At 40.1% G+C, this 11,025-nt stretch overlaps 1 protein-coding gene and 1 long non-coding RNA gene across 2 annotated transcripts in view; one reads left to right on the top strand and one right to left on the bottom strand.

The window, feature by feature from the left end:
* LOC101851253 (solute carrier organic anion transporter family member 4C1) overlaps nucleotides 1–10,513 on the bottom strand; it is a gene marked incomplete in the record, with an annotated part of 31,826 nt that extends 21,313 nt beyond the window's left edge. Inside the window, 3 exon segments of the mRNA XM_035968674.1 lie at nucleotides 725–925; nucleotides 5,247–5,450; nucleotides 10,063–10,513. Coding sequence (XP_035824567.1) covers nucleotides 725–925; nucleotides 5,247–5,271 — 226 coding nt within the window.
* A 108-nt stretch (nucleotides 10,514–10,621) lies between these two features.
* LOC118477369 overlaps nucleotides 10,622–11,025 on the top strand; it is a 4,318-nt gene continuing 3,914 nt past the window's right edge. Inside the window, exon 1 of the long non-coding RNA XR_004858327.1 lies at nucleotides 10,622–10,700. This is a non-coding gene — a long non-coding RNA (uncharacterized LOC118477369). The remainder of the gene's footprint in view (nucleotides 10,701–11,025) is intronic.

Genomic DNA, 11,025 nt, shown 5'->3' with positions numbered 1-11,025 from the left:
CCCGATCAAACGTCGGTATCACAAGCACTTGCCACCATAGCCGCCTGTCTGCGTGAAGAAACATACTCTTGAGGGAGCCGAATGAATCACAATCGCGACCGGCAAAAATGAACTTACGGGCGTTATCGGATTTGGTTTTCAAATATTCGATAACTTTCTCAAATTCCCGGGTAATTCCCGGGGCCTGGCAGTCACCCTGCTGAATCCTGAAGTCGGTGGCTTCATCTCAAAACCGGTGGATCGGTAGTTTGACCCAAAAGTCGGTGATCTACCTATTTTTTCTGTAGGGTTGGCAGGTATGAATAAGGTCTATATAAATGCCGAAGATTAGAGGTGTTACAAGAGAGTAACAAACACAAAAAAGAAGAAGGAGCAATCAGACAACACATAAATAAAGCAACCACATACAAACGACCGACGACCGACGACCGTACCCAGCATCATGGAGTACATGGCGACAAAGAACACCAGGAAGCCTGGTTTGTTGACCCTCTGCAGGAAGTTGGGCCACACACACACACAAACAATCCCGCACACACATACACAGACATTAACACACACACACTCAAAAACACACATATACTATAATACTAAAAACAAACACACGCACACTAACACACAAAAACACACACAACCATAAGCACACATACACACACCCACATACCCACATATCCAAAGACAACAAATAAAACGACGGCAACGAACAAACGAACGACGACCGTACCCAGCATCATGGAGTACATGGCGACAAAAAACACCAGGAAGCCTGGTTTGTTGACGCTCTGCAGGAAGTTGGGTCTCCATCCCCAGTAGCCGCACCTCGTCTCGCAGTCCTCCTCGTCCACTGACTCGGAGACGGGCTGGTTCTCTGACTGGACAGCCTCATCCTCCGCAGGGGTCACCGAGAAGCTGGGCGGGGCGCTCTCTGTGTAGAAAGATTAGATAATTTTTATCTGGTTTTCTTTCCTTTTTGTTTCAAAATCACGATTATCGTTAATACTTTTTTTTAAAAACAAGACAAGACAATACAAGACGCGATCAGGTCAGATCAGATCAGTAAAAGATAAGGTAAGATGATACTTTATTGTCCCAGTGAGAAATTTTTCTTCGCTTTACAGAAATGGGCAGAACACAAACATAGAACTAAAAATACTTTGATAAAAAATTCAATATGTGGAGAAAAATTAGGCTGAAAACAATACACACATTACATTAAATGCATCTTTTAAAGATTTTTTGGTCAGTATAAATCCATCGCAAAGAACAGTACATTCTAAAATAGGCTATTAAAGCATAAAGTCAAAGAGTGTCGAAGATTTGAAGGAGGAGAGATGAGGATAATGAATGTTTGATGGGAAAGAAGAAGCAAGACCACACTAGAGCACTCGCCAACCACCCACGAGGGGGGATACTTGTAATCCGGGGCCAGACAAGAAAGCTTAAAATGGAGACCAGAGGAGGTAATTGGCTAGGAAGAAAAATCATGGTTAGTTTAGTTTTAGTGAGGTTTTACGGCGCTCACAATTAAATAAGGTCAAACGGGGTGGATGTCAACAGAGAAGTCCAAATGGGGAATCAGGCTTACTTTGCTCACCTCTCTAGCCTCAACAAGACAAAATCTGCTTCGACTATCAAGGCACCCCGGAAATAGAAGTATATGTTGTTCCATTACAGTATGAACATGACATTGATAACTCAGCCCATTCACAATTCTACTGTGCATAAGGACAGGTTAATATCCCCCCTTTGGGAATGGCCTAAAGACACTTCAGTCAGTAGCACTACAATGGGGGGGGGGGGGGGGGGGGAGATGAGAAAAAATAGATGTTCGAAGTGATGAGAAAGCAGGAGCAGACGACACGACAACCATCCACATGGGGGGAGGGGGGGGTGTGCTTGTAATCCCGGGCCAGACAAGAAAGCTTAAAATGGGAGACCAGAGGTGCTAACTGGCTAGAAAGAAAAATCATAGATTGTTCGATCTCCGTGGAAACCCTCACACAGGGACACAAGATTTATAGATATTAAAATATGTGAGACTGAGTGGCGAAATCAGGCGCTCGTCAAAATAAGGAAACTGAAGAAACTGGCATTTTTCCACAGGTTTGGGAATTTTAATATCAAAATTTTATTTTGTGGCTCAACGTCTTTCATACCCATTGAAGAACACATTTCTATGGGGATTTTACTGAAAAATGTTGATTAAAGGCATAAACGATGTAAATTTTCTGTTTCCACGAACTCTCAAGCTAAGGAAATCACTCAACTTTGGTGGCCATTTTCTCATTAATTTTACCTCTGAATCCCCACCTTCTTCAATCGCAAATAGTTCAACTTCTATTCAAGCTAGAAGGATATTTTTTTCATTGAATTCAAAGCAAATGAATAAGCTTTCAGATCAATAACTCCACATGCCCAAAAATTGACAAGCGCCTGATTCCACCACGCTGTGACACATCAGGTGATTTTGAAAAAACTGTACAACTTTTTTTTATATCTCAAACAAAACTTGTACTAGAATGTTGTGATTTGGAACATATAATTCATTCAAAAAGAATTTGTTTGACATAAAATTCACAAAGAAGAAACTTATTTTCGAAGACGGAAATGGCTTTTATAAAAACCACCTAGAAATGCAAAATGCCCCAATTTAAAAGATCTTGTAAGGAAGGCCATGAAAGGATTGGTTTGTTGGTTTTTTTCTTTCCTTTTATTATTAAAATCTAATCTTTCCATCCCTGTAAACTTTAAACAATATTTCTTTTTATCTTACAGAGTTAAAAAGATAATTTTTAAATTCTGGAATTCCATGAACCAATGGTCTATATGTCCTCCTTAGGACTCGACATATTTTAACGCATCATTCCTAATGTTTAGTGGTGGCCAAACACAAGGATCAAATCAACCATGAGTACTCAAAGCCACACACACTGTACACTTTACAGTATGGAGCTGCCTCTAGAGAAAGTAGGGGGGGGGGGGGGTGAGGTAACCCAAATAGACATCATTTGTGGAGTTGTTAGAACCTGAAAGGTGAATATGGGCTTTGCCAAGGAACCAAACGTCATAGAGGTACGTTCGCGCTTCTAAAGACGATCGAGGAATCATGAACACATTGCTATCCTCTGATAGTTTCATGAACGGGAAAATGGTACAGTCCTAGATGAAGATCTGCCTTGAGAATGCGGACTGTTGAGATATAGGAAAGTCATTGCTGCAGACATCGTCTATGCAAAGAAATCTCATGGGGTTCATCTACTGAATTCTGCACCCTGGTGACGTTTGAGTTTGAAGGGGTGTGAACGGTGTGTGTTTGACCTGAAGTAGTCGTTTTGCCTGGGAATTTTTAGTTGTTACTCTACAGGTCCTATCTGAAGGACCATTTCCACCCTTGACACCTAAAAAGGCGTTACAGGCACTTTAACATTATTTCTGCACCTTGTGAGAAACTTACGAAACGAGTTGGTGGTGAGGAAATGTTCAATACAAAAAGCTCTGTGCTCTTTACTAATCTTAACCATGATCTCAGCAGGCAAAGGAAACTTGAGAAAAACTATCTGCAAACTTCTGTTGGCCTGTTAGACTACTACTGTAGTTTGCAATATGGCGCAATCGTTGGGAGTTTTAGTGGTAGGCCTATAACGAACTAGTGCTTCATGTTACAAAAATGGGGACATAGCTGAAAATGGGTCATTCTTTAACGCTCTTCATACAGCAAAACTATTATGTGGATTTACCTCAAATGAACATCAAACAAATTCCGTTTGACTTCCAAATGTTGTGTACAAATTTGAAACTTAAAACTTCAGTGTGGAGGAAAATATTAACAGAAAAAGCTGTAGTTTTTTTTTATCACCCTGAAAATACATTGTGCATCGAGAAGTAAAATGAAATCAACATTTATTAAGAAAATGTCCACCCCTGGAGGCACCATGATAACAGGCACAAACAAGACAAAAAACACTTCAAGCATTCTACAAGAAGTATTTGTAGAGGAACAATTTAGAAAGAAAAATTTATAAGATCTAGAAAAAAAAATTAGTCAAGTCTACCATGTATGAAATTTTTTTTTTCCTCAATTTCTTTATGCAGTGACGCGGGAAACTATCAGAGCTGAGCACTTTCGAGAAAAGACTATCACAGCCATGCACTTTTTGACGATATCGATACAAATAGATTGCCGATTCCATCCAATGGTTATAGTCCCCTAGACAAAATTACTCTGTACAGCCCCAATCCAAATATATTTGTCTTTCTGCAGACTTCCAGGCCATTTCTAAGCTGAAACTAAAAACACAAACTAAACAGAAAGGCACTACCTAGAAAGAATGGAGAATGTGTAACAAGCAAATGTACGCAGATGGACAAGTCTCACAGCTTCAATTTTTATCCCGAATAAGCAAGAACATGCTGCCCCAACACTTTAAAGATCATCCCTGTCCTGTAGAAATGTTTTTATACCTGAAAAGCCTATTCATTCAATACAAAATTTAACTGATATCTGTTCCTAAGCCCAGTAAAACGCTGAGTGTACTTAAATTTTTGGATGGTACTGTCTTGGTAAAGGGCAATCTAATTGTATCGATATCGTAAAAAAGTGCGTGGCTCTGATAGTGCGCGGCTTTGATAGTTTTTGCTTGAAAGTGCACGGCTCTGAAGTTTTCCCAGTGACGCAAAGAGAGGAACAACAAATTACAGTAAAACATGGATAGCTCGAATTCGTCGGAACCGGACTCGGTATTACTTTTACAAAGATAAAGAAGAAAAAAAAACCGGGACCGCAGGTACAGTTCAACGAATGTGTGATTTCAAGTCTTATGTGTTCGACCTACCAGTGTATACAGTATTCTGTTTTCACTTGAAAAGATGAAAGTTCTTCACCACAGGCATTAATTAAAACCAAACAGAATTAACTTGAAATTCAAGGGAGCTGTAGTAAAGTACACCAATACTTTTCATTGATTTTGTCAGTCACAGGGATACAGAAACATCTTCTTAAAGACTAGCTTTACCAAAATTCTTTACCTTAATTAATCTTGTCAAACTGTTACAAAAATGAATACCATTTTAAAAAATGTAATTACTGAAAATCATTTTTTATCTCTGTACATGTCCGGCATAAAAACATAACAAAGAAAAGGAGGAGAGACAAGGATGGTAGATATTAGACAGGAAGAAGGAGCAAACCACATCAGACCACACACAGAGAGTTTTCTTCAGACTACACTTTAGACAACTGAACATACCAGCCACTTTCTGCCCTTCCTCCATGGTTGTTGAAGCTCAGTGTACTGACCAATCAGACAGCCATTGTTGTGGAACTAACATCCATCAGTCTGCAAGCAAGTCATAGCTCGGTACGAGATCACCAGACAAGTCAACTTAACCAAGTTCCTCCTTGGACACTCCTGTTGGCATTTTGGTCCAGGCACCACACACCTTTACAGTTTCTGAAAGCAGAGAGAGTGTTGGGTATTTTGTTCAAATCACAATGAATGTTATGATTTTTCAAATGTAATTCCAGCACGCCTCAGGACTAATGGAAAGACAAAATGAAAAGCAGAAGAAACTCTCTCATGTAACCGCGCTTTTTAGTTTTAGTAGAGGTTTTATGGCACTCGCAACTACATAAGGTCATATGAGCGCCAGAGGATAAGAGGTGCTACAAGAGAGTAACAAACATAAAAAAGAAGAAGGGGAGATATAAGGACGATAGATGTTTGACAGGAAAGAAGAAGCAAACAACACCAGAGCACCCGCCAACCACCCACTGTAACCGTGCATGCGTTATGGTCCACAATTACTACTTCAAAGAGCATTAACTCTTTCACAACGGGGGGGCTTTCCTCACCTGAACCGGACCCTATCTGTGACCTACTTTCTGATTGTGTCTTATGTCGAACAAATTAAAGATGTTGAGTAGAATTTTCAATGTTAGCCAGATGTATTATAACGAAAACAAAGGGGAAATAATGACCTATCTCAACATTATTACAAAAGTAGGTGTGGTTTTGAAGCAGGAAGTGGTGAACCGTGAAACACAGCTCGCGGCTTGGGGGTAGCAGAGCCGTGAAACACGAATTGCAGTAGTGAAAGACTTAAGCACGAAACAACAAAGTGAAATTAACAAAAATTTATTAAATTTGTTACAGTGACACAGACAAAATTTTCTAAAAAGCACCTGACATAATCTATAATTGATGAGTATATAATCCACACTTTTCATAGATCATATATAAAATCTACAATCAGGATGATAGTTCTTACACCATAGGACACAACAGTCATCAACAGTCATCAACGCTCCTCTCCCCCCCCCCCCAACACAAATAAACAGCAATTCATATAAGCTTTATCTTTAAACAGGTTTAAAATATACCCATATTTTCATTCATTGTAAGGTAGGACTATGTTCAATTGCTACATGATTCTCACAGCAAAATTCAGTGAGCATAGTGTCAACTGAAACACTGTAAAGGGGGCTCTTGTGGCCTAGAGGTTAAGGTGTTGGCCTCTCATTGAATTGTCGAGGGTTCGAATTCGGGTAGCGATTGAAAAATTTTCTTCTCCAAAATTGTCTCCTTTCACCTCCTTTCCTGCTCTCTAGCAATGTTCTGTCGTCTGCATTCGTCTCCTCTTTCTTCCCCCACCCCCTCACCTCTTTTGCCCCCTCCTCTGGGCTCCCGACTCTTTCTGTACAGCCTTTCTCTTGCTACTTCTTGGCTCCTTCTTACTGCTGTCTCTCAGCCACACCCCTAATCTTCTGGTAGGAAAAATCTACACCTAGCCTTCTCGGACAAGGGCGAAGATCTCAGAGGGCCTGTGTGCAAGTTGCGCACGTATAAGATCCCTTGGTGGTCTAAAATCGATCAGAGTAGGTTCCGACCATCACCCGAGCAAAATTCAAAATTTCCTACCAACTGAAAAAGTTAAGTGTGTCCCGCGCATTCATATGACCTTACGCAGTTGCGAGCGCCGTAAAACACTTACCAAAAAAAAAAGAAGTTCTATCTGATATTTTTGGCCGGTTTGAGTTACTAAGACCACGAACTCAAAAACCAAATGTTCTCTTTGCTCTGTCAAAATTGCAAGATTATTCATATCTAGATATTCTTATTCAAAAAGAATTGCATTTGAAAAAGCTTGGCATGAAATGAAACTCAAAACCTTTGACGTCAAATTTCTCAATACTTGGTACTGTGCAGATAGAATTTTATATTCTGAGGTAACAACCTGATGACACCTCCATGGTCACCACAGCAAGTGCCAGTAACTATATAATAATATTGTAGTACTTCCCGGGAAGCTGAGAATGTTTCAGAGTGTTCTATGGTCTGCTGGGGTAATAATATAGTGTAAAGCGCATAGAGCCTGCTGTTAAGCGGGGATATGCGCTATACAAATGCTATCTATTATTATTATTTTATTATTACTTAAGTAGTTGCAACAGAAAATTGAGCTCCATAACATTTATAAATATCCATAGATAAAACCCGAAATTCTTGGGATGGTAAAACAGGCACTGTGCCAACCTAGCAGGTCCCAGAGTAGCAAACACGACATATTTATATGCCATGCTCACACCTAACATACCGGTAGCTGGTAGTCTTTAAAACTTTGAGCTACAACAAACACAGATAGGTGAGAGAATGACACAATGAGTTTTATTCCTTGATAGCTCCACTTTCCTTTTCCAAATGAAAGTGGCTATTCTCACCCGGTGCGAAACAAGACCTGTTTTTCCTAATTTCGGAATATATACTGTCTATCGGTGTGGATGATCAGATAGACAAAAACAAAGAAAAAAATTACGTTACAGTACAAAAGTAAGCTAATTAGCTAATTTGGTTGTCTTCAAAGATGCTATGGCTATTTCACTTTTGGAATCAAGCCGAACTATCATATGCCGCATGCGGGTCACCATTTTGTTTTCCCTGGAAGTTCTCGCGCTAGCCTACTCCTCTCTCTCCCCCCCCCCTCTCTCTCTTCTCCCCCCCCCCTCTCTTCTCCCCCCACCCTCTCTTTCTCACTGCTCAAAGACAAAATGGCACACTTTCAACACAAGAGCACTGGAACATTTGTTCACGGTGAACGCTACACTGGTTGGCCTGTCACGGTGAAGGCACACCGGGTGAGAATAGCCAAAAGGCCAGCCTGCGCTTTTCTCACCCAGGGTGAGAATAGAGGTGGCCTTTCCAAATTCATGTTTGAATAAACCAAGAACTCAAATCAGGTGAGTTGTTCATTTTTGTCAACATAACGTAATCATGACTGCACCTTACTCAAAAACAATCCGTTACAAATAAAAACCATTTTGTCAATGAAATGTAATGTACTCAAAAGATAATAGGGGCCTAACGACAATCCCGTTACAGGACAGAGACATTCACTTTTATGAGCATTCTGGTGTGTGTATAATGTAATATATTTACTTAACAAAATTTCTTCTTTTTCATATAATTTTTTAGAAACATTACTTTTCTACAAATAAAAGGCAAATTATACTGCCACTTAACTCTTTAAGCCCTGAGCTTTTTTCACCGTTTCCTGGAGTTTTTTCTACAGTGAACTAAACCAAGTGCACTATGTCTTATTATAACCCCAAAATCTTGCCTCCAACTTCTAAATGGCGGAAACAAAGGAGTCATAATTAACTAAAAAACTTGGTACGGTAATAATAGTTCCGAAAAACTAAGAAAAACTAGCAATAAATGAAACAAAGCAGTTGTCACTAGTACCAGACGCTCCCAGCGTCCGATGGGGAACAGTGTTATTCTGTCAGACATTCCCAGCGTCCGATGGGGTTCAAAGCGTTAAAGGAAGTTCTACCGTGAAACTATCTGTCTCATCCTTTTTCACACCTATCCAACCCCACATCTCTTTTGCAAGAGTAAAATTACAGGCTATACCTGTAAAGATACAAAGGCCCAAGGCCAATCAGAGGTCGTGTAGATATATTATTTTTGGATCTGGTTAGCTGATAATCAGGACTTTTGAATGTAGAGAAATGGGCGATTTTGTAGTTTCATTCGTTAAAGTCAAGAGTAGGGGGGGTTTCAGGGAGGGACTTGGGGGCTTGCCCCCCCCCCCCTGACCTAATAAAAAATATGGAAGTGGGGGGGAATTTTATCCTAATTTGATGTTTTACAGTTAGGTTGCATCCCTGCTCTTTGTGTAGCATAATTCAAATAGTATTTGGTCTTCAAGACTTCTGGATTTCTTCTCTGGATGTAAACAAATGGATCGTGGACTTAAACGAACGGAACTACAAGATCACCGATAAATGTAAACAATATAATGTACAGTGGAAGCCATCACTACAACCATCACAGTACATTTTATAGGTCAAATATAGCCAGGCCCTGAGATCTGGTTTGGTGATCTTAAATAAAAGTAAAAATCTAGCAGGATCTAGAATCTAGACTAGATCTAGATCTAGATAGATCTAGATCTAGATCTAGATCTACCATCCTAACCTAACCCTGCCTCTACCTTTACTTTATAAATATAAATCCCTAACAAATAGGCCAAAATTACAATCCACATGTACTTCAGTGCTCTTAGGCCAAGTACAGAGACTGTCATGCATGCATGTGAGGCCTTGGCAACTAGATCTAGATATAAGTCTAATTATGTTTTATTCTACACCCTTAACCTAAACAAGATCCAGACTCGCTTCAACATTTGGCCTGGTGAGACTTCTGCACAACAATAGTCAATTGTCAATAGAGCTCTAGCAGTAGATCTAAATCTAGATCTAGTACTGGCTACCAAGCCTTAACATGCAGGCAAAATGTTAACTTAATCAGTCACGCCAGTATTATTCTGGGCCACGGAATTGAGCAGGAGAGGGTAGGCCCTACTGGAGCAAAACTAAAGTAGTATATATATAACATGATGGATGGAATTGTTATCATCGGAAGCTTAGCCTACTAATCCTAATCGTAATAATAATTTAGTCAATCAGACAAGGTGACAGAACTAACAGCGGCACATGTTGATTATTTGGTTATGTCACAATAAAAAAACATATTTAGTGATAAAAACCACATGCAAATGTACCGGTCTAGTCGATGGTAAGGACAGAATAGTGATTTCTTGGACCTGGACTAAAATCTCAGTCGGCCTCGCAATGTTGACTCTACTCCTAGCAAATACCTAGCATCAATTCATCAGCAACTTTTTTTTTTTTTTCGTGTTTATTTTGCCAGGTGGCAAATTTTCTTTTTTCGTCTTCTGCTGCGGGGGCTTGCAGGCTGTTTACTGTTTTCTGTCAATTTTGTCGACAAATCAATAAAAGGTCCGATTAACGGTATCAAATGAAAGTATCCACATTTCTCTCGAGAAAGAACAGATCAAAACCAGCTCAGTAACATCCTGTGTGGAGGAAACACAGCCTAGGCTATTTGAGAAAAGTTGCAGAATCAACAAGTTGTAAAAACCACCAAAGAAAGGTGCTGCGGAATTGATTTTGCACTTTTTTTTACTCACAACCACATGCGCGCGCGCGCGTGCTTTTTGCTATGTTGTTAGACATATGAGCACAAGTCAAGGAGGGAGGTTGTACGGTAGGCTAATGGAGGCTGCTCTGTGGGCGGCAACGCACACGCCTGATAAAAGCCTCTCTCGCAGCGGAACCATGGTCGACCTCTGACTCTCGCACTGAAATCTAGATTAGAGGAAAGATGGTTTATTCTGAGGTCCTGGAGATAAGGAAAATCAGTAGACTTATTTCATGTTTTAAAACCCATTTATCTCATTACTGTTACTGATGTCAAAATATAGGCTAGAGCTAGATGTCCTAGCGGCGCCAAATCAAAAATAAATCCAGTACCCGAAAAGCAACGGTGAATAATTTGTCTGTCTAATTAATTAAAGTAAGATGAAGGGAGGGGGGGTGGGTGGAAAGAGTTTGAGTCTCCTCTAATAGCTCTGTACGTACCCGGTTTAATCGATCATTGTAGTCTCCACTTGAGATCCCGTCGTTTATGATCCCGGTTCACCTAAGATTCCGTTGTTTAACGC

Source organism: Aplysia californica, unplaced genomic scaffold (genome assembly GCF_000002075.1).
Source record: "Aplysia californica isolate F4 #8 unplaced genomic scaffold, AplCal3.0 scaffold00075, whole genome shotgun sequence".
In the NCBI taxonomy this organism is placed as follows: domain Eukaryota; kingdom Metazoa; phylum Mollusca; class Gastropoda; order Aplysiida; family Aplysiidae; genus Aplysia; species Aplysia californica.
This window is presented reverse-complemented; position numbering and strand designations above follow the sequence as displayed.